Source organism: Thermobia domestica, chromosome 1, assembly GCF_964235325.1.
Source record: "Thermobia domestica chromosome 1, izTheDome1.hap1.1, whole genome shotgun sequence".
NCBI classification, from domain to species: domain Eukaryota; kingdom Metazoa; phylum Arthropoda; class Insecta; order Zygentoma; family Lepismatidae; genus Thermobia; species Thermobia domestica.
The window spans coordinates 253,842,992-253,867,020 of record NC_137454.1 but is presented as its reverse complement, the minus strand read 5'-3'; the positions used below and the strand labels follow the sequence as shown (position 1 = coordinate 253,867,020).

At 35.4% G+C, this 24,029-nt stretch overlaps 1 protein-coding gene across 1 annotated transcript in view; it reads right to left on the bottom strand.

Annotated features, from left to right (window-relative positions):
- Positions 1-1,719: 1,719 nt before the first annotated feature.
- TM9SF3 (transmembrane 9 superfamily protein member 3) overlaps positions 1,720-24,029 on the bottom strand; it is a 75,698-nt gene continuing 53,388 nt past the window's right edge. Inside the window, exons 8-11 of the mRNA XM_081772214.1 lie at positions 21,606-21,814; positions 21,007-21,153; positions 7,408-7,491; positions 1,720-3,121 (exon numbers count right to left, since the gene is read on the bottom strand). Coding sequence (XP_081628340.1) covers positions 2,977-3,121; positions 7,408-7,491; positions 21,007-21,153; positions 21,606-21,814 — 585 coding nt within the window. The 3' untranslated portion in view covers positions 1,720-2,976. The remainder of the gene's footprint in view (positions 3,122-7,407; positions 7,492-21,006; positions 21,154-21,605; positions 21,815-24,029) is intronic.

Here is a 24,029-nt window from a genome sequence, read left to right as displayed (position 1 = left end):
AAGCGCATTACAGATGAAAATATAAATGACAGAGGTACTAGAAAGTATGAACTAACCTATATATATATAAATAAATAAATAAATAAATAAAAATCAGGAAAACCAAGTAAACGAAGATGGCAAAGAATAGGCGACACTAAAATATGAATGTCAGGAAGTTCTTAGAAAAGTTAAAACAAAAAAAAAAAGTTACAAAACATATCAAATTCATTAATATGCGGTAGGAGGAACGAAGAAATGTAAACATTGTAAAACAAAAATAACAACAACAACAACAACAACAACAACAAAAAAAAAAAAAAAAAAAAAAAGGCATTTCTTAACTCCAAACTGCCAAAAGATTAAAGGACTGTCTGACTGGGCTCATATTTAATGCAGCACAACTTAAGCTTTAAATAATGCACACAATTGTAAGGAAGAACAAATTACGGAAGAGGAACATATTAGACAGAACGAGAATGAGCACTGGAAATGTTGGTTTACTTCGGCTTCTCCTCTCCCACCAACATGTAAGGAATAGTGAATAGGAATTTGTAAAGAAAAGACTGTATATCCATTCACATAGAACGGTTGAATCTAAATGAAACAAAACAATTTAATATCCCATTATTTAGGTTAAAGACGGCGGATGATTAGTGACAGTAAATAATAATCGAAGAATCAATAGAATGAGACTATGGGAATAATCGGAACAATCTCCTCTAATTATTTAAAAATAAGGAAAAAAACTGACACGCTCTCATGACTTGAGATCGAACTATAGACTTCTTGCATCAGATACGAACGCTTTTACCATTTTGCCACCGTGTCATCTAATGGTCAGCATATTTGATTTGCAAATAATATTACACTGGAATCTGAATCAAAAGTCAAGAGGAAGTTTGAAAAAAAAAAAATACAAAAAAGCTGCGAATTGAAATAAAACTGAACTATTAAGAAGACGAAAGCAGAGATTTGAATGAAGGAAACCGTTAGAACTATAGAAGTGAGGGGAAGAACATGGAACAGCAGACTAGTTTTCGCTACGTAAGTACTAGCGGGATTTGAGATGTGAATGAGAAATAAAAGCAAAGACGTGGCAAAATAAATATTTATCGAAAAATTCGTTGAATTATAATTTCATAATAAATATTGTGCTTTATGGAACACGTAAAAGAGAAACAACCGCAGGCCTTTAAATAACAACAATGGAGATATCAATTGGCAAAGAAACTGGCTAGAATACTTTTTAACAAAAAACTATTTCATTAGTGATATGACAGGATGTATGGTAGAAACAATAGAGGGAGAGAATTTTAGCTTATGAAAGATATTGCCTGGATCAAATAAATATTCAGCAACTGACTTGCCAGTGATAGAAAGATTCTTATTTCTTTACTTTTATGCTTGTTTCTGGTGCTACTATCTCAGTGCTAGACGCTAGAGCGTTGTTAGGCTAATGGAAAATTCGAATGTAAATGTAAATTATATTGATATTACGTACATAAAAATAAGATCTAGGTATGTTGTTACATATTAAAGATCATATTATGAAAACTTCTTTCCCGTTTGTCTTCTAATTTACGTTAATGTTTATAAACGTCACGTCAATAAATAATATTTCTCAAGTAATTTAGAACAATTCACTTTACAACTGCATCCAACTCAACACATAAATCAATTTAATGTGCATGAAATCTAAATTGAGAATTCTTCCTGCTGTACAAAAATATACATCAATTGCGCTTTATAATAATTAGTATTTATTTAATTCACTTGATGAATACTTTCTGATCCGGAATGTCACAGTACGAGTAATTTTCGAACATAAAATTACGACAGTGATGTTTTGAGCACTGTACCTTGGAAAATAACTAATTACATAAGATACAATTTGAAAAATGCTCCACGTGTAAAATTCTTGCGAGTTTATTACAGAACTTGATAATTAACTTGCACTTTTCATTATATATTTTATATATATTATATAATAACAGGATTTTCGTTTCTCCGACATATGTCACAATTAACTTCTGTATACATAACATTTACAAACATTTACATAGCCTCACAGGCTAAAATCCCATCATGAAAAACAAACATGAAGAACACACACACACATGCCTGGGGACTGATTTATCGTAATCAGTTCACATGGTGCTCCCATGTGTGAAGGGTACATACAAAATATTTTACCTACTTGATTGAAATGCTGTATGAACAAAGCTTTAAAAAGTTGCCTTTCTTTCCTTTAATTTGCTTATTAGGTGCTATGATCATTCAAAGCAAAAACAACTATGTGTACCTGTTACAGGTACCTTACAACTTCACGAAAACATCCTGCAACACTTAGATTTCATACCTTAAAAACGAATCAGATTGTTAAAAAAATATATATGGACACGCTACTGTTTCTCCTCTCTTTCATATAGAGTAACGATAATTTCAATCAACACAATTAAGACAAGGTTATGTACACCTGAGCTACATCCAAAAGTTTTCATATTTTGTCATGTGTGTATTTTTATGTTCGTGTTTTCCCTCCTAAAACCCATCACCTTGCAGGAATTTGAACAGGAGGGAGGGGAAATAACAATACGAAACATATTCAAACTGTAGAGACGTATTAAATTAGTACATACAGGACAATTTAACAGCCATGAAAAAGTTCTTTGTCATTCACTCAAAACTTTCTAACACTCACGCTCCCATGTTTTCACAAAGTTCCACACATATTCATTCACAAAAAAGGAGGGGAAAATAGAACGCACAAAAAACAAAGCAATGCCCCGTTTGATTCTAGAATGTTCAGTGCCATCAAGAAAATATTAGAAATCAGTCTAATGTTTTCGCAACTCTTCCATCTACAACCTAGCGTGCTCATCCATTCCCACACTCGCACGCACGATGAACACTCTTCTGTCACAAAATGAGACAGTGAAGTTCATTTTCATTTTTATTAATTAAAAAAATTAACGTAAGTCTCCTTTGGGAACACTAATCTATCTTCACAGTAGAATAGATCTTCCTGACAAAAACACTTGTCCCTACATAACCCACTGTTCCACACAATATACCTAAGGCGAGGCTGAATAACGCCATGTATCCGAAGTAAAACGCTGTCTGAAAGAGACCATACATCCTGAAAAGATCAAACGTAATATTAGTAGAACATACTTGGAAATGTAGTGAGTAATTACATACTTTTAGCAAATCAGATTCTAAATATGCATTCAATCCTATTTTAAGTTCTAATTGTGAGTAAAATTGAAGGTTAATTCATTTCAATTAATTTTAGTTTGCACTAAATCATGTTGGAAAAAACATGTCATCCGACTTGTCAGGGATTTCACTTATTTATTGACCACGAATTCCCTAGTTTTCCAAATTTCAAGGTGTGTTGTAAGTCACGATTTACAAATTTCAAGGTCTGTTCATAACATTAAAAAACTATATTCCTCCCGACAAGAGGATTTCTCATCTACTATGTATGTACATGTTTATAATGTAAGTACAAAGTTTTACAAAACAAACTAATTTATTTTATAACATATTCCTTCCCTCCGCCCGGGTAAAACAGAGTTCTTAGGTTCTGAGAAGTAAACATTCATATTTAAATTCCCTGAATTTTCCAGATTTTTCAGTTTTTCATGAAACTCTTTGACCTTCAAGTTTTCTCGCATTTCCAGTCGATGGGAAACCTGCTTGCAGTCAAGCGAAAGATGCGTGAAGTTAATTCAAACTGAAGAAACGATGGATAAAACACCAGAATGCTTATCTTTTACTTAAAAGTCAACCATACTGCTCTCACGAAATAAATCATGTTTTCCGAAAGGATTAGCCAACTTTTGCCATGCATAGAAATGTTTACAGAAATCATACCTCTCTTCAAAAGAGAGATCTCATATTGGGATTATATCGCACATATATATATTATCCAGAGCTTCTTTCAGGCATATAAGAGAAGCCGCATATTAGCAATCTATCTTCAAAATTTACATCAGTACTTTTAAGTTTAATATCTAGATTTATGTATGAAATAATGAGATAAACTTATATCTCATACCTTTCTTAAATTTCAATATATTCTTCGACAAATCATGTGTAGAAACTGTAGAGAAGTGACATTTCATTAATTTCTTCAACGTAAGTGCATATACAAAGAATACAAACATTTAAACAACAAAAAATCGTTCTACAGCTATTTTGCATCTTCATATGTATTTCAGGGCTAAAAATTACAAAACAAAAATCTAATGTTTTGGTCAAGATTTAATGATTCTCCACAATCCCCTTATGTCTATAGCTTGACCAGGCAACCAAAAAAAAAAAAAAAAAGAAAAAGAAAAAAAAGAAAGAAAAAAAAAGGAAAAAAAATTACGACAAAAGACTTCTTTAAACAATTTAGCTTGTCATATTCAACGTGTTTACGTTGTCAAAAAAAACTTAGTATTTCCTAATGATCACATAATCAATAATTTGTTATATCACGAATTATTATTATTATTATTATTTTCGAACAAGTTTAATGTGAAGTGAATTAGTTACATGAAGAACAGAAACAGCATAGAAACATGGCCTAAGAGATATTCTTATGTTTTGTTAGTGTTTCCAGGTTTCTTATTATGTTACTTGTCACTTCTTTTACAAAAAAACTGCCGTCAATTTTTTTTTTACATAAACAAGCAATTTAACAAGAGGTTTCTTTCCAACTATGAACCGTTGCACTAAAAATGCAAAATGTATTTATAAAGATATTTTATTTTAATGTAAGTTTTCCGGTGAACACGGCCAGAGTAAGTGTTCGAAAATGTCCAGTAAAAATTTTATAGAGGCAATCAACGGGGTTGTTTTAACTCATTATTTATTAAAAAGTTGATTAAAAGTGTATCAATTTTAAACTTTAAGTAACTAATCTAGGCGTACTTGAGAAACTACTAAGACATCACTCTACAGCAATATAGGACTCAACCAATTAGACTGGGATGGCCTTTTTAAATTATAATGGCACACGTATTAACTACTATATTTATCCCAAAGTTGCAAATACAATAATATGCAATTGCAAATGCGAATAAATAAGGTACTGACTTAGTTATGAGCGGCAATAATTTCTATTTTTTATTACACACTAAATCCCAACTTCCAGAGCCAACTTATTATTATTATTATTATTATTATTATTATTATTATTATTATTATTATTATTATTATTATTATTATTATTATTATTATTATAAAGGAAGTAAGATTTCAATTTTTTTCACACAATGTTTACTTTAGTTTTTCTTTTATGAGACTTTTACGTTCCATTTTCCCATATAGGAGTACTTCCTATACTTGTGGCGTAATATCTACATTTCCATTTTATTTTTTATTAATTTTTCTCTTCTTCCATAATGTGAACGGATAATATAAGGTGAAAGTTGTTAAATTCACTATGTAAATGCGCAATATCTTTTCATGTTTCGCTTCTTGTATTCCATGCAGTTATACACTATTCATAGAAATAAAAATCAGCACAGATTGCTAGATAACATGAGAAATAAAATATACAAACTATAAATCAAAAATATGCAAATATATATGGGAGCGACGTTAAAACTTCTTATAAATATGAAGTGGAAAGTTTTAATTATCCTCCAGAATTTATTGAGTGATTTTGATGTAACTCCATCTGTAGAGACATTAGACCTTACATGTATGATTTGGTAAAAATTATTCATGTATGTCATTTACTTTTTATTATTATTATTATTATTATTATTATTATTATTATTACAGGTGTGCTAATTGCCAGTAAGGTACAAGATGAGCAGATAGAAGCTTGCAGCATGATTCAATTTCTGTATTTGAAAGGTTACAGTGCCCGGGAAATACATATGAAATTAAGCTTGTGTATCGTGATGAATGCCCATCCTATGATACTGTCGTGAGGTTGAAGAGGAATTTCCAAACAGATTCCTTACATATGAGCCACGACCTGACGTTCATCAATCAATCACGAACGCCGCCGCCACTGTGAGGAAAATCGAAAAGCTGATCGTCGAAGATAGACGAATAACCATCAATAATACCATGCACCAAAGTGGTCTCAGCTGTAGTAGTGTCTTGAAAATAATTCACGAAGAATTGCACACGTATAAGATGTCAATATGTTGGGTTCCGAATCTGCTGACTCCTCTTCAGAGACAAACACGACGTGACATCTCGAGTCACTTGTTTAATCTTCTGGAGGCAGATGAGTTTTTTTTTTTTTTTTTACCCGTCTGATAATTATGGACAAATGTTCGATCTATCTATATGATAATGAGACAACAGATGTGCAAGGAGTGGAGGTACTTCTAAACTTTCGCCAATAAGGCGAAGCTGCAAAAGTCTGCCAGTAAAGTTATGCTCTCGTTTTTTTCGGGACTGTCGTAGGGTCATCCTTACAGATTACCTTCAGAAGGATGGTACTATCATTGGTACATTCTACTGCTCACTTCTGAGAAAGTTACGAGATGCTGTTACGCAAAGATGTCACGGTATGCTCATCAAAGAATCCGTCTCCTTGCGGACAATGCACTTGTTCACGCATCCCAAGCAGAGCCAATAGAATCTGGTCGAAGTACCTTTGAAATTTTACTGTACCCATTCTATTCTCCTGATCTGACACCAAGTGACTTCTTCCTGTTCCCACAGCTGAAGAATCCACTTGGGGTCGGAATTTTGACAACAAAGATGACGTCACAATGAAGGTGGAACAATGGTTTTCCCATGCAATCTGGAGAGTTTTAAAAACGAACGTTTTCATGTCAAAAAACAGTGGGAGAAGTAACTCTGCACGAAGCCTATGTAGAAAAATCTTAAGAAAAAACATATAACTCAATACTCTTCTCTATTAGTTCACGGTGACAATTAAAAACTTTGATACTCCCTCACGCACTACACACGTCCAAGGAAAAATAATGAAAAACACTTAGCAACGCAGTTACAAAGACGAACAGACGTACACCGTCCTGCCTAATTAATCACATTCAAACACAGGACGTTCAATTTTTTATGCATAGCGGCATACTTTCTTGCATGGCGGCAATTGTTACCTTACCATAATAAGAGGAACGTTTTATTATTAAGCACAGCCTCTAATTGATTTTTTTTTTTTTCTTATTGAATAATAACATTGCTGAAGCATCAACAAAGCTTTAGAAATTTGACGAAAGTCGGGACTGAATGGTCAACCTGAACAGCACTAGAAACTATTTATTCTGCTTACTATTCTACTAGAAGATCCTAATGTAAGCTAATAGTTGTAGTTCAAAATGCAAAAGCTGGATTTTTATTTCTAGTCTCAATCATTCTTTTGGTTAATTATGGACGATTTTACAAAGTTCCATAGAAATAAAAGAGATTTAGTTTAAATTTGACTACAGAAAATTAACTTACTTTGTCTTGAAGAAAAAATAATAAAATGAATACAAATAGACGTAGCCTGAAGTAGAAGCTGCAGCAAGGAAGCTGGTCCATTGCCTGCAAAAGAAATATTTGAATAAGCAAATTAAGCAACAAAAACTGGTTAACACTGCTTTCTTCTAATTTTGGCAATCTTTTGAGTAAATTCTTATGAAAATTTTAAAAATTTCCTAGAAACTTTATTTAAAAAATAATGTGAATCTAACATTTAGTAGAAATAATTCTTTGTTTTATTGCAATCAATGAAAAATAATTCAATCCAATATTCAAAATTCATACTGCATTTATCCCCAATATATTGCTGCTGGCGCTTCAATAGAAAATCTGCAGTCAAAATAAAATTCAATTAAAACACATAGGTATTACCAGGCTTTGAATCTAACAGAGTTGTTGGAATTTTCCCCAGCCCAAAAATTCCCCAGTAGGTTTTATTGGGTAAAACCCACATTAATAAATAAATAAATAAATAAATAAATAAATAAATAAAATAAAACCCAAAAAAGCCTACCTCAAAAAATACACTTCAAAACTTGGATTGAAATATTAATCGTAATATGATTATAATTACTTTCTTTTAATCGTAGTTCTTAGTGTATGCCTAGATTCAAAATTGGCTTAATATATGTATTTACAACCAGCACAGAACAGAACACTATTGAAAACAAAAAAAGGTTTGGGAATCCTTCATAATGAATTTTATTTGCGCTCGATCAAATTCGCTGTAATACTGTTCAACTGTAATCTATTATATAGAAATTAAAAGAATTTTGTTTGTGCGCGCAACACGGGAAAACGGTTAAACGGTTTGGAATGAATTTTTGGATGCAGCTATCACGTACTTCGAACTAGGTGTTTAATCAGGTTACTTTGATTAAAATAGGGGGAGAGGATGGTCTAAATCTATGCGAAAATCTTAGTATCTCTCGATTCTGTCAAGTAAGGAAAATGACATTTTTTTATGTAAACTTCCCACTAAAAGTAAGTGGACCCGTGTTCCAGTACTTTTGAGAGTTCCCATTTTAAGTGGGAAAGGGAAGCATTTTCTATAATTTGAAAGCGATTTTACCTGTTGTTTCTGATCGCATCACACGGGGAAACGGTTAAGCAGTTTGAAATGAATTTTTGAACATAAAGAAGTAGTTAGTTCCTACCCTGAGCTGGGATTTTTATATTACTTTGATTCAAGGACGCATCCTAGGAGGAGTAGGGGAAGTTCAAAATTCATGTTAAAAAAAAAAAAAAATACATTATGTCACGAGCTCGCCAAGTTAGGAAGATTAAACTCGGTATATAAACTTTTCATTAAAAATAAGCTGGCATATGTTGTAGTGTTTCTGAAAATTTTCGTTTTAAGGGGGAGGGGGTGATTTTTCATGATTTCTTTCTTCACATTGAAAGCAATGTTGTCTGTTGTTTGTGATAGCGTCACAAAAAATGCTTGAACAGTTTGAAATGAGTTTTAGAAGATATTTAGTACCTACTTCAAGCTGGGATACTATTTTGTAACTTTCCTTAAAGGGCGTAATCGAAGGGGAAGGTAACTTTCCTAAGGGAAAAGGGGGTTAAAAATTCATGCCCGAAATATATCTTACTACACTTTCATTGATATGCGTATCCTAAGGGGCAGACGAGGCTCAAACATTTTCCTTGAGCCTAATTCTCTCCGTACAAAGAACGGGCACTTCAGCTAGTATGGAATCAAAAGTAATGCTGCTAGATTTCCTTTGTTTTTGTTATATACTTGGGTAATAATATAAAGAGGTAAAATGTCTTTCTCCATGTGTTAGTTAATTACAAATCGAGAACGCTTCATTTGAAAAAGGAAATTACTAAAGATACACCTCTATCTTCTCAACACTAATTGCAATCAGATCGTAGAACTCACTAATTCTTCTTGCGTATCTGATGGAGAATGTGAAACACACTACAATTATTGTATGCTACAAAACCCCTTTAATCGTAAAATATATTGTAAGAAACCAAACTAGCAACTGGAAATTAAAAAAAAAAAAAAATCAATTTCCATTTCAGTTCTTTAAAAAAAATTCTAGAAAATCAACACATCCATTCAATAGTCATTTTTATCTCTGGCTACTGAACTTGAGGTACTATCCCAGTATTTGCCCGCGTGTTTTAATTGAAACTCAGGACGGCTGGCTCAGGGATTTTATTCCTATTCTGTATTACGTAAAACTATCAACCTCTTTGTTACTCTAGAAAATTGTGTACTTCCTTCCTGCTAGAAATTGAAATATAAGCGAGTCTCTCACAAAACGCGTATGGGACTTCACGGATTCCTTGTGCATTATTATTACTACTTGTTATTTCTAAGCTCAGTTCAATGTCTCATGATATGTACCACGGCTAAGGAAGACTATTATATGGATAATAATGGTGGCATGACGAAACCAGCCCGAGAAACCCATGCACACGATGTTTGTCCACCACAAAACGCACTTGGCGGGAGCTGAGATCGAACTAGGAACCCGTGCCAGACGTGAACTACCGCAGTCTCACAAGAGAATTCCACAATTTCGTGTGTATAGTAGAACATATATGCTTAAATGGTATATTAAGTAGGAATATGGCTTTGAATATACGTACAAAATTTAATAAAACCCAATATTACCCAATAAAATCCAATTTTAACAAATAAAACACACTAGGCTGTTTTTTTTTTTTTTTTTTTTTTTTTTAACTTGGGTTTTTCACAACCCTGGAATCTAGTCATCTGCCACCTCTGTATATAATACAAAAATATATATATGTCGTGTCTAGTAAAGGTAATTTCGACTCTAAATCATAACACCGGTAAGTAAAAAGGTATGTTAAGTTAGGGCTTTGAGAAGAAAACGTAACAATGTTCACAAAAACACTAAAGAAACTTTACAAGGAATTCTTATTTACAAAAGGAAACACTCTCTGACAAAAATCTGTTACAATTAGCTTGTTGCAGGGCAATTTACGCTAGTGCCATACGAGTCTATCCGAAAAGCTCGCTCACTTTTAAATTACGCGCCAATCAACCAATACATAAATAAATAAACAAATAAATAAATAAATAAATAAGTATATATTGTGCACTAATCTCTGGTGGTAAGTTTTATGCATTATCTGCTGAAAGTACTTGAATCTACTTTTATTTGTTGTTACACTAATTTGTGTAAACGTATGCGGATTATTAAACTACGGATTGAAAGGAGGAAACAACCGATTTAAACTATGGACTAGGCAACATAGTGATTAACGCATAAGCACGGTACACCGAAGATCCAGAGTTCGAGTCTCAGTCCAGGAACTTTTTCACTCCGTGTATTATTGAATTCGCACCCACAGAGGATTTTATGTAAAAATAAGTTTATATCGGTTGTTTCCTCCCTTCATTAATATAACGATAATACAACCGAAATACGTGTTTCGAAAATGGACACTGGATTGTCCAAGAGCATGGCTCATAGTGATCTGGTCTCTTTTAAATAGTTGAAAAGTAACCAAAAGCCAGGCTTTCCAATGCTAATGGAAAAAAATATATAGGAAATCACGACGAAAAAATATAGGAGGTTTCGTGAAACTGTGAAAAAGGAAATTTCAATTATCCAATAGGTAGGAATAAAAAAAAAAAAATAATAAAAAAATATAATAACATGTAAATTACACCAATTGTTATATGAAAATACATTGTACTCAAAATATACCTAAATGGGTAATACGAGTTTTTTTAGCGTTTTCGTACGTAGCTCACCAGTACTAAGCAACGACCATAAGGAAAGTGTGAAAATGATCTGCATCAGAAAACCAGTGTTTGTTAGTATACTTCTCCAAGATGTGAATAACTTCACTTTTTTTTTTTTTTTTTTTTTTTTTTTTTTTTTTTTTTTTTGATAGCGCAGAATATAAATAAATTATTTATAAGTCTTTAATAAAATCACTACTATGGAACTTTTTAATGAATATGACGAAACTAGTTTATTTCTTGTTCCATTTTGTAGGTGTATGAATACTTTTTGCGTAACTGCATATTGTTTGGTGTAATTATCTTTAGACAATAGGACAAAACGGAAGAGTATCCATTCAACTATCCTACTGTGGAGACAAACGGCCCTCCAGCAACCCACACCTTACTTCCTTATGTTATTTTCACAAGTGGAAGTAGCAATGCCACAAAAATATAGGAAATTTCGTTAAAATATAGGAAATATGGAAGTATATAGGACGAGACGCAAATGTATAGGAAAAATAGGAAATATAGCAGCATTGGAAAGCCTGCCAAAAGCTCATTAAAAAATGACCAAACTCTCGTCAGAAATTAACTTTAAACCTTGATGCCAAACTTAGGCATAAATTGGTTTAGGTTTTTTTGTCCTCAACCAAAATAGGGCCAGCTGGATCATAGCTGAAATACGTAATGTTTTAACATATTAAGATTAAAAATTATTTTACTTGAGTTTGTTAATTAATTACAAAAATTGGATTACTTGTGTTTAGAGGTTCATTATTAATTACATACTTTGCACGGTTTTGTATTTCAACTTTCATCTGGATGGGGTAAGGCCAAATTTTTATATTTTTATTGTGTCCAATAATACAAAATTAAAGTAATGTAACTGATCCAGCATCTAGATTACCATTAACTGGTAACAAAATTTTGTCTTGTACAATTGGTTTGTTACAAATTTTGTCTTGGTATCACATGATTGGCAAACATAGGTATGGGGCTTCTATCAACATTCCGCATACAATGAAAAGTAAACTGTAAGCAGGCCCTATACGTCATTCTCCTTTAATACAATAAGATCAAAGCAAATAATGTGGATTATGTTTATACCCTTATTATGAACTTTTAAAATAAATTACTTATGTTAATTAAAAATGCAGTTGCATACAAAATGAAATAAAAAGCAATAACAAGAACGTATGTTAACAGATTTTCATATTTTCACTAAACTTACTCTTTCTTCATAAAGAAGCGAGCTATTCAGAAGGATTTTTTCTTATCCACCATTTTCTGCAAATCATCGGCCTGTTTTGTTCACCTTGCAAGTCTTTCCTTATTTTCTTCAAACCCCTCCAACATACCCTGCGCAACGTGCACTTCAGTCATGTTCTTTCTCTTTGCAACTGTTTTCAGACGTTCAGAAGCCTGAAGCAAAAGTTCATCATCTGCTTTTCTTTTCATATCCTCCTCTTTCCTTTTCTGTTGCAGGACTGATTCCATATCCTCAATGCCCCTGTTTTTCTTTGTCAATTTCTCCATCACCTCTCTCTTTGCATGTTGTTTTGTTTCATCTTTAGGTTTTCTAAGTATGCTTTGTAGTTACGGTAGGCAGACCTAGCAGATGTAAGAAGCTTCTGAGTAACTGGAACTATTTCTGGCCTACTTCGAAATTTCTTCATCCCAGACATTATATTTAACTTAGCATTGAGAGTTCATAAAGCCATCGCTGTGCAATCTTTAGAGAGCAGACGAGTGACAGTGAAAATCCATGTTCAACGTCAGCACTGCCATGAATTAGAGACAAACTTTCACCACCGTTGCCACTGTAGGAAATTTGATGAAAAACTTACTACAAAAATAATATATTCGGCCACTGCAAAAAGTTCCTGAGAAATTCTCAAGTTCAAGGAACCGCCTCTCATCACTCAGTAAATCCAAGTCAATATTGAGGGGAAGAACTTTTACCAGATTTGTGGTATACGTGACACTCTGATGACTTCACATTTTCTGGATGAAGACAAGTATTTAAGTTCTAGGGAAATTTCAATGGTTTTTCACTATGTGTTATATACTGGCACGTAATGAGACTTTACATTTTTTTTTTAAACTAAGCACATCCTTCTTCTTCCAACTGCAGAATGCTAACCTCGCTTCTTCTCTACACTCCACTTCACCAACAGGTAACAGAGCTTAAGCACCCACCACCCACCCACTGTGCTTTAGAAAGAATAAAGGCTGAAGTGAGAATAGAACTGACTTGGTTCACATGTGGCAGCACAACACAATTTTTAGAAGAGTAATAAGTAACAAGTTTTTGCTTTTTTCCATTTATTTTTATATTCTTCTTCTTCTTCTTCTTAGAAAACTGCTAATGCAAAACATAAATCACACGAAAAAATGACTTAACTTCCAAAAACAGTAACTTTTAGGGACGAACTTGAAAAAAAGTAACTTTCAGTGACCAACTTGAAAAAAAAAGTAACTTTTAGTTTTAAAAAAATGATCGCTATGAGATCTGCAAGAACAACAGTTGGGTTGTGGTACAGTCAAAAACAATATTAATATAGATTGAAGCTACCATCTCTTATACCTATACTTATGGCTGTTCTGGGAGCGGACTAGGTAGCGTAGTAGTCAACGCATCGGCACGGTACACCGAAGAATTCGGGTTCAAATCCCGGACCAGTCATGCACTTTTTGTGTATTATATGTGGATTATGTTTTGCTGATATCTTTGTAGGCGAAATGAGCAAGTCAGAGGAGCAGCTTGAATTGTATGAAATTCTTCAACTCGGAAAGCCTTTTACAGAAACACATGGATGTTAAAACAATACTTGAGGATTAATCTTTACGGGAGATTGCAATGTACAGGTGGTGGAAAGTTTTAAAGAAGGCTGTACTTCCAGAAGTATCTGAGATGGAGCAGACCTAAATGTTATGAAAATAATCACGAGGATGAGACACAAGATATGGGTACAATGTTGAAACTAAAACATCACTCATCATAATGAAAGGAAATGTTCATAGCGATGCAAAAAATGCGCAACAAACTCAATCTAATGAGGTCTTCTCTACGGCTTTTCTCGATTCTAAGTGTCATTCGTCAAGGATTTGATGCGCCAGAGGGAAAGACAGTCAATAAGAAATACTATTTGGAGATGAAGAATCATCCTCGGGAAGCAGTTAAAAAAAATTTGAAACAAAAAGTGGTTGAACACTCATGTGCCCGATGGCAGAACTTCCTTTGACTTTCTGCGATGAGCTTTTGTAAGTCACAAATTTTCTGCAGGAATTAAAAAAAAAAAAAAAAAAAAAATCATTAAGATGATACTATCATGTTTTTATTATAGCGTTACATGAAGCATTGTAAACAGTTTTCAATGGTATCCGTAGTTCGAGTTACGACCTGTGAAGTCTCATTTTATGAAAGAGTTTAGCTAAAAGAAGCAGATTTAAAATATTTATGATGCGATACACCGTATTTTGTAATGAGAGTACTTTAAGGAATTTTCCTGTTGTTGTTTACAGATGGTGATCAGAAAAATGGAAACACCTGAGAAATTGCAACTTACCAGATTAATATGGTGTCGGGCCACCTTTCGCCTTCAGAACAGCCTTGATACGACGTGGGATGGAGGCATACAGGTCGTGAATGGTAGCAAGTGGAATTTTACACCATTCCTCGTGCAGGGCATCGGCCAGTTCTGTGAGAGGATGGAGGTGGAAATCGTCGCCGGAGTCGTGTTTCCAAGACGGACCACAGATGTTCAATTATGTTGAGATCTGGGGATTGGGCGGGCCAGGGGAGGTGTTGACTCCGATGTTCCTCAAACTACGCTGCAACAACGCCAGCTGTGAATGGGTGCATTATCATCCTGGAAGATGGCGTCATTGTCCGGGAACAACATCCGGACCATAGGATGCAACTGGTCTCCTAAAAATGCGACATAATCGTTGGCAGTGATTCATCCGCTAAGTGTGACCACAGGACCCAATGAAAACCATGATATGGCGGCCCACAGCATCACCGAGCCGCCGCCATGTTTCACAGTTGGGCGGAGACATGCAGATCATAAGCTTCTTTGGGCGTTCTCCACACAAACACGGCCCGTGGTTGGGAATAGGGTGAAGGATGACTCATCCGACCATATCACACGTTTCCAGTCCTCAACGGTCCAAGTTGCATGGTCGCGGCACCATTTGCGGCGTGCGAAAGCGTTATGGTCCCTGATGAGCGGTTTGGCCCGTGCAACACGACCTCGTAAGTTCATGTCATGTAATTCGCGGCGGACTGTGATTGTCGAAACAGGGTGGGGGAGGTGCTGATTGAGTTCCTCCATCACTTGCTCCGCAGTGGAACGACGGTTCTGCGTGACAATGCGCTTTAATACCCGGCGTGACCTCTCACTCATGATTTTCTTCCGCCCACTGTTCCACTTCCCCGATGTGAATTTTCCGTGTGTTGTGTAGGCCGTCATCACCTTCGACACTGTCCCACGCGGCACACCTAACACCATAGCCACTGCCGTCACACTCACTCCACATAACCGCGCACCAACAATTTGCCCTCTTTGAAAATCTGAGAGGTCTCCCATTTTACACTACCTCCGTCTGCTGCAGCCACTGGACACTGCTGTTCTACTGCGCCTAACGTAGTATGGAGACCGACCTAACACACCACCACCAGCGGTCCGGCGCTGTGGGCCACGACACCACTGCCAACCCATACATCTGACGTGTTGCCAACTACTGGTGTTTCCATTTTTCTGATCATCTGTATATATATATATATATATATATATATATATATATATATATATATATCCTGATGGGGGTCCATTTAGAATAATGAATGTAAGCTGGTCTGTTGTTCCAATATCACCACTACCTACGTCCATCCTTTCCTGCTGGCCTTTTCTCCATCATATTAGTAACCACTGAACCCCAGCTTTCACATATGGTCTCACAGTAATATACTCAAACAAAACATCATTAGCTTTACTGCAACAGTATTTGTCTCGGAAATATGTTACTGGAACATTAAAGAGAGTCTTCAATTCAAAAAACTTTCCTTCGTTTCTTGAGCTGATTACCAAGTCCTGCATAGATTTAATGAAAAGCTTGTATTCAAAACAAGAATCTATCCTGGTCTATATCTGTCAAAAACTGAAATGGGAATATATTCACAAACCCAAAGAAGATTGAAAAAAACAGAAAGTCATTTTCTGCTTGCTCAACGGAAACATTACCTGTTAGAAAAGTTAAAATGTCCAAATTAAACAAGAATTCTGACTTAGATCTATCTGTTTCAAGAAGCTTGAGTCAGTATCAGACTCATGTGTATAAACTTCAAATTGTTCCAGAAAAGAATTTAAAAACCTTGGATATTCTTCGAAACCGTGTCTTATTAAAGCAATATCAGCCTCTTCTCTCACTGGTTTACCGCTTTTTTTCTTTTTTTGACAGATCTCAGAATTTTTGAACTGATGGGTTGGTCCATTAGTAAACTTTTCGGGAACGTTCTAGATTACTGGTCCCCTTAGTTCGTGTGGTACAGCCAGGTATTATATGTTGGGTTTATAGAATTTGTGCTGATTCTGATTGTGTTTATGCTTTCGGTTGGTGCATTTACAGTATATTGGTAGCCTAGCGTTACAATTTTGTCTTTTACAGATTTCATTAGGTTTCCGCACTTTTCACATTCAAAAGTTTGATTTTCACTCGGTATTAATCCTGTTTTGGAAGAACTCTATGCATTTGCTATCTGTTCCGAATTTTTTCCCGAAGTTCACACATGTTAGATCTTCGATGTCATCTACTGTGTTATTAGCATTGACTATTTGATGAATGAGTTGGGTATGTCTTGAGCTTTTGTGTGGGTAATTGTGTGTTAGGGGGGTTCGTAATATTGTTATTGGTTGAGTATATACGTCATTGTCATGTATTTTTAAAAGTATTTTTTTGTTTGGTTTTTCTAATGAATATTTTATTATTGTGGGGGTTAGGGGGGCTTGCCTACCTATATTTTTGTAGAATATTTTTACTCCCTTTTTGGAGAATATATTACACGTTTTTTTAAAATAAGAATATGTTAGTTTTTTGAGTTAGAGGGGTTTTGCGCCATACGTGTGTAGAAATGTTTATTGTCGTCGGGGGGGTTAGGAGGGCTTTGAAGAAGTATTTAACTTTTTGTAAAATAAGAATACTTTAGGTTTTTTTGAAATAATCGAAGGTTGTCCTATACCTGTATAGAAAATTGTGTTAGGGTAAAGGGTTAGGGAGATGTGGGTCAGTGGTATAGGTGACCCGGAAGATCCAAAAAAAAAAAAAAAAAAAAAAAAGTATTATTTCCTTCTGGTCATCTAATAATACAGTTTTTCGGCTCTTCTGAATCACTGACCCGCATCCAGGGAAGGGAGACTAGTAATCTAGAACCTTGCCAAACTTTTATGTTGGCTATTTGGTTTTTTCTCTGAATTTTTCTGCATAGGCGCGGAAACTTTTCTGCGATCACATCGAAGCTCGCGGCATGTTCTGCAATGGGGCTCATGTGAGCCCACTCACAAAACTGCTGCTATGGCCGAAACAATCGGCATCTCTTCTTTCTAATCTCTATCAAACTTTTTTGGTCCTGTGAATTAAAATATACAGGGTGTCTGTCTATAACCTTTTGGGTCAAATTTATACAAGTGATAGAGGGGTCCAATACACGTATTTTGAGATAGGAAACCGAAGGTCAAAAACGGTTAGTTCAAGCGACACGCCATCTTGAATTTGCAGCAATCTGTGGGAACAAGTACGACGTTTAATAATAAATGTGTTTATCGAGTCGATGTAACCTGCTTTATTGTACATAACACTACATCTGGGTATGTAAGTTTTAATACAGACAGACTATTGCTGCACTGTACGTACCAAAAACTCTCAGTAACTGTACGAAGTGACGACTACCAACCTCGATTCACGTAGCACAACGCCTAAAGAAATTTTGCCGTACTCGCTGAAATATCTCCGACGTCTCTTGCAAAATCGAGCAAGCAGCTAGGACTCTTGCAAGCAAATTTTCCACGAATTCTACTGGCGATTCATACTCAAAGGACCTACCTACCTTCGTGATGAGCTGCCCGAACTATTGGAGATTGTACTTCTAGATGTCCAAGCGATAATGTGGGTGCAACATGACAGCGTACCTGCCCATGTGGATGTTCACCATTATTCGGATACAACCTTCCCTAATCGTTGGATTGAAAGAGGAGGTCCCATCCGGAGGCCAATGCACTCCCACAATCTCAACACACTCGACCTTTTCCTTTGAGGACACTTCATGTCCCTCGTGTATGAATCACCAGTAGAATCCGAGGAAGACTTGCTTGCAAGAGTCCTGACTGCCTGCTTAAATGTGCAAGAGACGCTGGGGATATCTGAGCGAGTGAGGCAAAATTTCCTTAGGCGTTGTGCTGCGGGCGTCGAGGTTGCTGGTAGTCACTTTGGGCAGTTACTGTGAGTTTTTGGTACGTACAGTACAGCAGTAGTGTGTTTGTACTAAACCTTATATTCTCAGATGTAGTGTTATGCACAATAAAGCAGGTTACATCGACTTGATAAACACATTTGTTATTGAAATTTCGTACTTGTTCTCACAAATTACTCTAACTTTAAGATGGCATGACGCTTCAACCAGCCGTTTTCGACCTTCGATCTCCTATCTCAAACCGATTGGAATTCTCTATCACCTGTATAAATTTGATCCAAAAGGTTATGGACACCCTGTATAAAGGTAATCAAAAACGTTCTGTCGCTTTTTGTGGAGGTCTGTGTTCAACTGGCCCTTACACCGTGAGTTGAATGCAAATGGAGATAAGGCGAAGATCAGTTTGTGACGACATGGATTGTCACAAATATGTAATGTGGATTTGGGTGATATATATATATATATAAATAGGTCACTTATTATTATGGATTTATTAGAAAGTAGATGGTGCCATCTTTTATTTTTATGGAGACATACGACCTTATTCTCCCTTCGCCCTTTCCGTCCTACCTTTCTGGTCTCAAAAACAGGTTTGTAGTGTATTAAGAAAATATATTCGAAGATCTGGTACCAGCTGGTAATGTAAAATGACGAGGTCCTCGTGATCTAAAATCCGGATTGTGACTGGTTGGTTTTGAACCCGGAATGGAAGCCATGGATCAACTGACGTAGATCGTCAGTTGGTCACTGTTTATGGTACGTAGTGTTTGTTCTTTACACTTTGTTAAATTAAATTATTGTTTTTTTTGTGTGTGTGGAAATTGGTGAAAAATTTATCATTGGAATTTTCGTGAGTATACTCAAATGTATTTGAAAAACGATAAATACTTATGGATTGACATATTTAGTCACGAGCAAGTGTAAAATATTACTGACTGAAAAATTAGATTACTGAAAGACGAAAATTAGAGGTTGGTGTAGGCCATGTTGGAATGGCGATTTTTTTTTAAATGTATGCTAGGCTGTTTTTCCATCAGAAACAGTAAGATTGTTTATTATTATTATTATTACTATTAATATCCAATTGTTAATATTTTGTGTACTATTTGTATTTTTATTTTTATTATTATTTATTTTTTTCTTTATTATAATAAATTGTTTATCCTTGTTAAATTTGAAATAGTAGGCTTGTCATTGCTAAGTAACTTCCTTAAAACAACTGAGAACTTTTGCTTGCAATTTTGTAAATTAAAGGTGAGAGTGATACATATACATTATCTGGGTGCGCTACGCGGCCTTTTAATACAGTACCGGCGAAAACTCTCCTCACTTTTTTTCAGGATTATTTCCCCGGTGGGCGGGTCTATATTTTGAAGGTTAGATGTGTGCTGTTCTCTCATTCTTTTAAAGTACGGATTTTGGCCCGGGGTGGTCATTCTGAAAAAAGGGGGGATTAAGGGTGTTTCGTTACAAGTTGCTGTTGTGGGTATATCTAACATACTACCTAGTTGTGGCAGTTCAGTTACACCGTGAACTTGCGTAAGGACAGAGTGAACATGCGACTTCCTCAGAGCGTCATAAGGGCGTATATGATGTACGAGTTCAAACTGGGGTCAAACGCTGCTGTATCGTGGCGGAAGATATGCCAGGCCTTTGGTGAGGGTGTCGTGACTACGCAGACAATGCAGCGGTGGTTTAACAACTTTAAGGACGGTGACGAAACACTCGAAGATGCATCACATGCCGGAAGACCAACACATGTGTGGAACTGGGACTACAATTCAGTGTGAGGGGAAAAACCATTCGGCAGCAGCTCAATTGAGTTGGGAAGTGGGTTCCACATGATTTGACACCGGGTCAGAAGGCAACGCGAGCAGATACCTGTGTGTCTTTGCTGTCTCGTCTGAAAAAGGAGCCATTTCTGGACAGGGTGACAACTCTCTTGGTTACCTTTATATATTCACAAAGGTCACTACCTTGAATCCATTGACGCAATTAAGGGAAGTTCGTTAACCGGTTAGCAGAGATACGCAGCATTTCATGAAGCTATTTTTTCTCTTGATTTGAATTTTTAATTGTAATCATGAGGTCGACCGTGGCTTCTAGCGAGAAGTATGATTAGACATTGACAAATGAAAATCTAATTAGGATAGATACTTGTTCTAATTTCTGAACTACCTAAAATTCCTAAGTTTAAAAACGAAGCGAAAGTTGTGTTCAAAATATAAAATAACCCCATCTTTAGACAGAACTATGGCGAGCCTACGCGTATATGCTTCGTTCTTTTCAATTCCTTTGATTTAAACCTGTTTCTGAACACATTACCGTGTTAGTAAGTTTCTTTGAATATGGCTGTATGGCGAAGTATATGCTGATTGAAACTTACCATCTATAATCCTCCGCATTCAGAAGAAAGTACGTGCACACAATCGTAACACATACTGTAACGATGATTAGGATGATGAATACTAGAAGCATGAATCCATATACGTAGTAAATTTTGTAAGCCCAGAAAGAAGTGAAGATGAAATACCTGAAAAGTATCAATTTTATATATGTATTAGTGAAAATGTTTTATTTGTATCAGAAATATTGTGTATCCATGAAAACTTTGTTACTATAGTTTTACGTCTTACGTAGTCTTATACTTTATGAGCTACCTCGACTGCAAACTTTTCTTCTACAGACAATCGAACCCAAGTTATCATACGACTGAATGAACATTCTTAAAAATATTTTACCACTCCAAACATACACTTTTTTCTCAGTATTACAAATAAAAATTCCTATTTTTGTTAACTGCATTATTTTTCAGCACTCCTCCTCTCCTCTTTCGAAAGTATTGCCCAGCAAAGATCATTACTTTCCAACTATCCCCATAACAAAATTACCTTTGGGGTTACTATTATACTTTTATAAATAGTACTATTTAAATTGAAAGCACAAAAATGACTAATAATTCAATGCTTTTTCCCAAAAACTTACATTTCAATGAAGATGGATCCAAAAGGTAAAACTCCACCAAGGACAACAATGACAGCTGGTTCCATGAACCACTTCTTCTCAGGAATTGGGCGGGGAACTGCATTAATTCGACATGGAAAATCTGGCTGCCCTGCTAGATTACGACCCAATACAGTTCCCACCAGTGTGAGTGGTAAAATCACAAACAAACAGATGCAAGTCACAGCAACCTGTGGATACATATTCACTGAATTAATAGCAATGATATGAACTGTACGATAGAAATAGTTAGGAAAAAAAAAAAAAAAAAACACTAATCTGTAACAGCAGAATGTATTTGTAAATTTCATTCTTACTCTAATATATTCATAAACTCCCTCTACAGTTCGCCACTGTTCTCAAACTTTCTCGTAACCTCCTGCTTATTAGAAAACTTTTACGGCTGAATAAAATATATAGTTACTTAAAATGTTGATATCAGAAGCAAGAACAGTTCGTAAGTTATTTGAATTTAGCTAGCAACACTAGCTTTGGTAACATTACCTCTCCAAGTCAAAAGGTAGAACTGAGCAGATCCAATTCAGGGAAGTAAAAATCAGTGCTGGAGTAAAGTGATACATGCACGGTTGTTACCAATGTTTTACCAGGCATATTACTTGGGAGTGTTTTGCCTGCCACCCGGAGTTGACCATTCCCCAACCAAATCTAGGATAAATTAAATTGTGTTTACTTGTACCTTTTGTGAAAGGCACGTCCTTTAGCGAAGTGTCACAGTGCAGTTCCTTATATTTTAATTACTACCACCCCCTTCCAACAAAATTTTCTGAAAGGACTCCTGATTGTTGGTGCTGTCTTCCCTGTGTTAGTTGTTAATTTTTCTTACTGAAATGTGCTACACATTGCAAGAATGTGTTTATCATTAATGCTTTCTTGCGAACGACTCGTTTTGAATAGTTCCGAGATTAATTTGTGTTAAAGTTTTCCTGCAGGTCTATGCCACACAGAAAGCAATATTGCGACTTCATCCAAACTTCCAGGTTACTAGAACTGTGTGTGACATTTCAAAGTACAATCCAACTGAGGTGACACGCGACTTTTTAGAAGATCTACTAAGCCTTTACGCACGTTCACTCTATGTGTGGGAAGGGGGTTCAAATCCGGTATTCTCCTTTTGCGTACGTTACTCTCGCATCTCATTAACAACATGAAGCATGTTGTTTTGAGAATAGCGTTTCGTAATTTACGTCGTAGTGAAAAGTAAACAAATGTTACCAATCATGCTAGTGTGTAACTAGGTTTTACTAATTTTCCGAATAAAAGTGTATCCCATGATTTTCATTCTCCTTTTTGCTATAATGTACAGACATCCGCCCACCTGGAACAATTTGGCATTCACAGTATTACTAGCAGTCAAGGAATTTTCAGAAAATTAGATTTCTAAGGTGATGTCATAAAATGCTATTTAACTACCAACCATGCATTGTACACACGGAAGAAATCGATTTGTTTCTATAATTTAGCATATGCGATATCTAACACTACAGAAGTTCTCGTGACATTAGATTTTGAAAACGTTTTCGGGCAAAGACAGTTTTCATTATTGTTTTTAGACTCACCGCCATGCCTACCTGCCTCACGTGCGTCCTTACTTATATGGCGTATTTTACCTCTGTACATTATATCTTTACAATAATAACTACGGTATGCTCTTCCAAGCATACATTATTACCTTATCGGAACATAGCTCAATAATAATAATAATATCACACTTTCAGTAACATAAGATATATTAATTCTTTCATATACATATTACTATCCACTTAATTCCATTTTCATTGTTATTACATTGGAGAAAAGACTTACTTTCTTGATTGTTACACACCACATTATTGAAGGTTGTTAAATTTGCTTGATTACAATACGGTTGAAATGGAATAATGTTAAACATTTTATTAACAACTATCTTGATCAAAATGCTTCTCAATATAATTTATTAATTAGTAGAATTAAAATACTCGCATCCAAAGCGACGATCCGATTTGTGATAGCCTGCTTGACGTTGTTAAGTAACGTATAATCTACGCCATCAATTCTGTATCCGAGGTATGCTCAAAAAATGACTGGCGCTATTGCTGTCACTAATATATTACTACAGGTTACACATTCGTTACTTTTAGTTCTTTCAAAATACTTCTCAGTCAAAGAAATTTGTCCCACTTTCGCTACAATTCCTAAAGATGAACAGGAAGCAATTCGACAGTTGCTTCAGACTCGTCTGAAAAGCTTTCACTGCTTGGATTTCATCGTCAAGCTGATGTCTCTTTAAGGCTCTTCGTGGGTGGCAATGGACCGGAAATATGCCTTTCGCATTCAAGGCTGCCACTACATGAGACAACTATTCGAGAGCAAGTAATCGCGATACTCATAGCACATATACTCTGGATA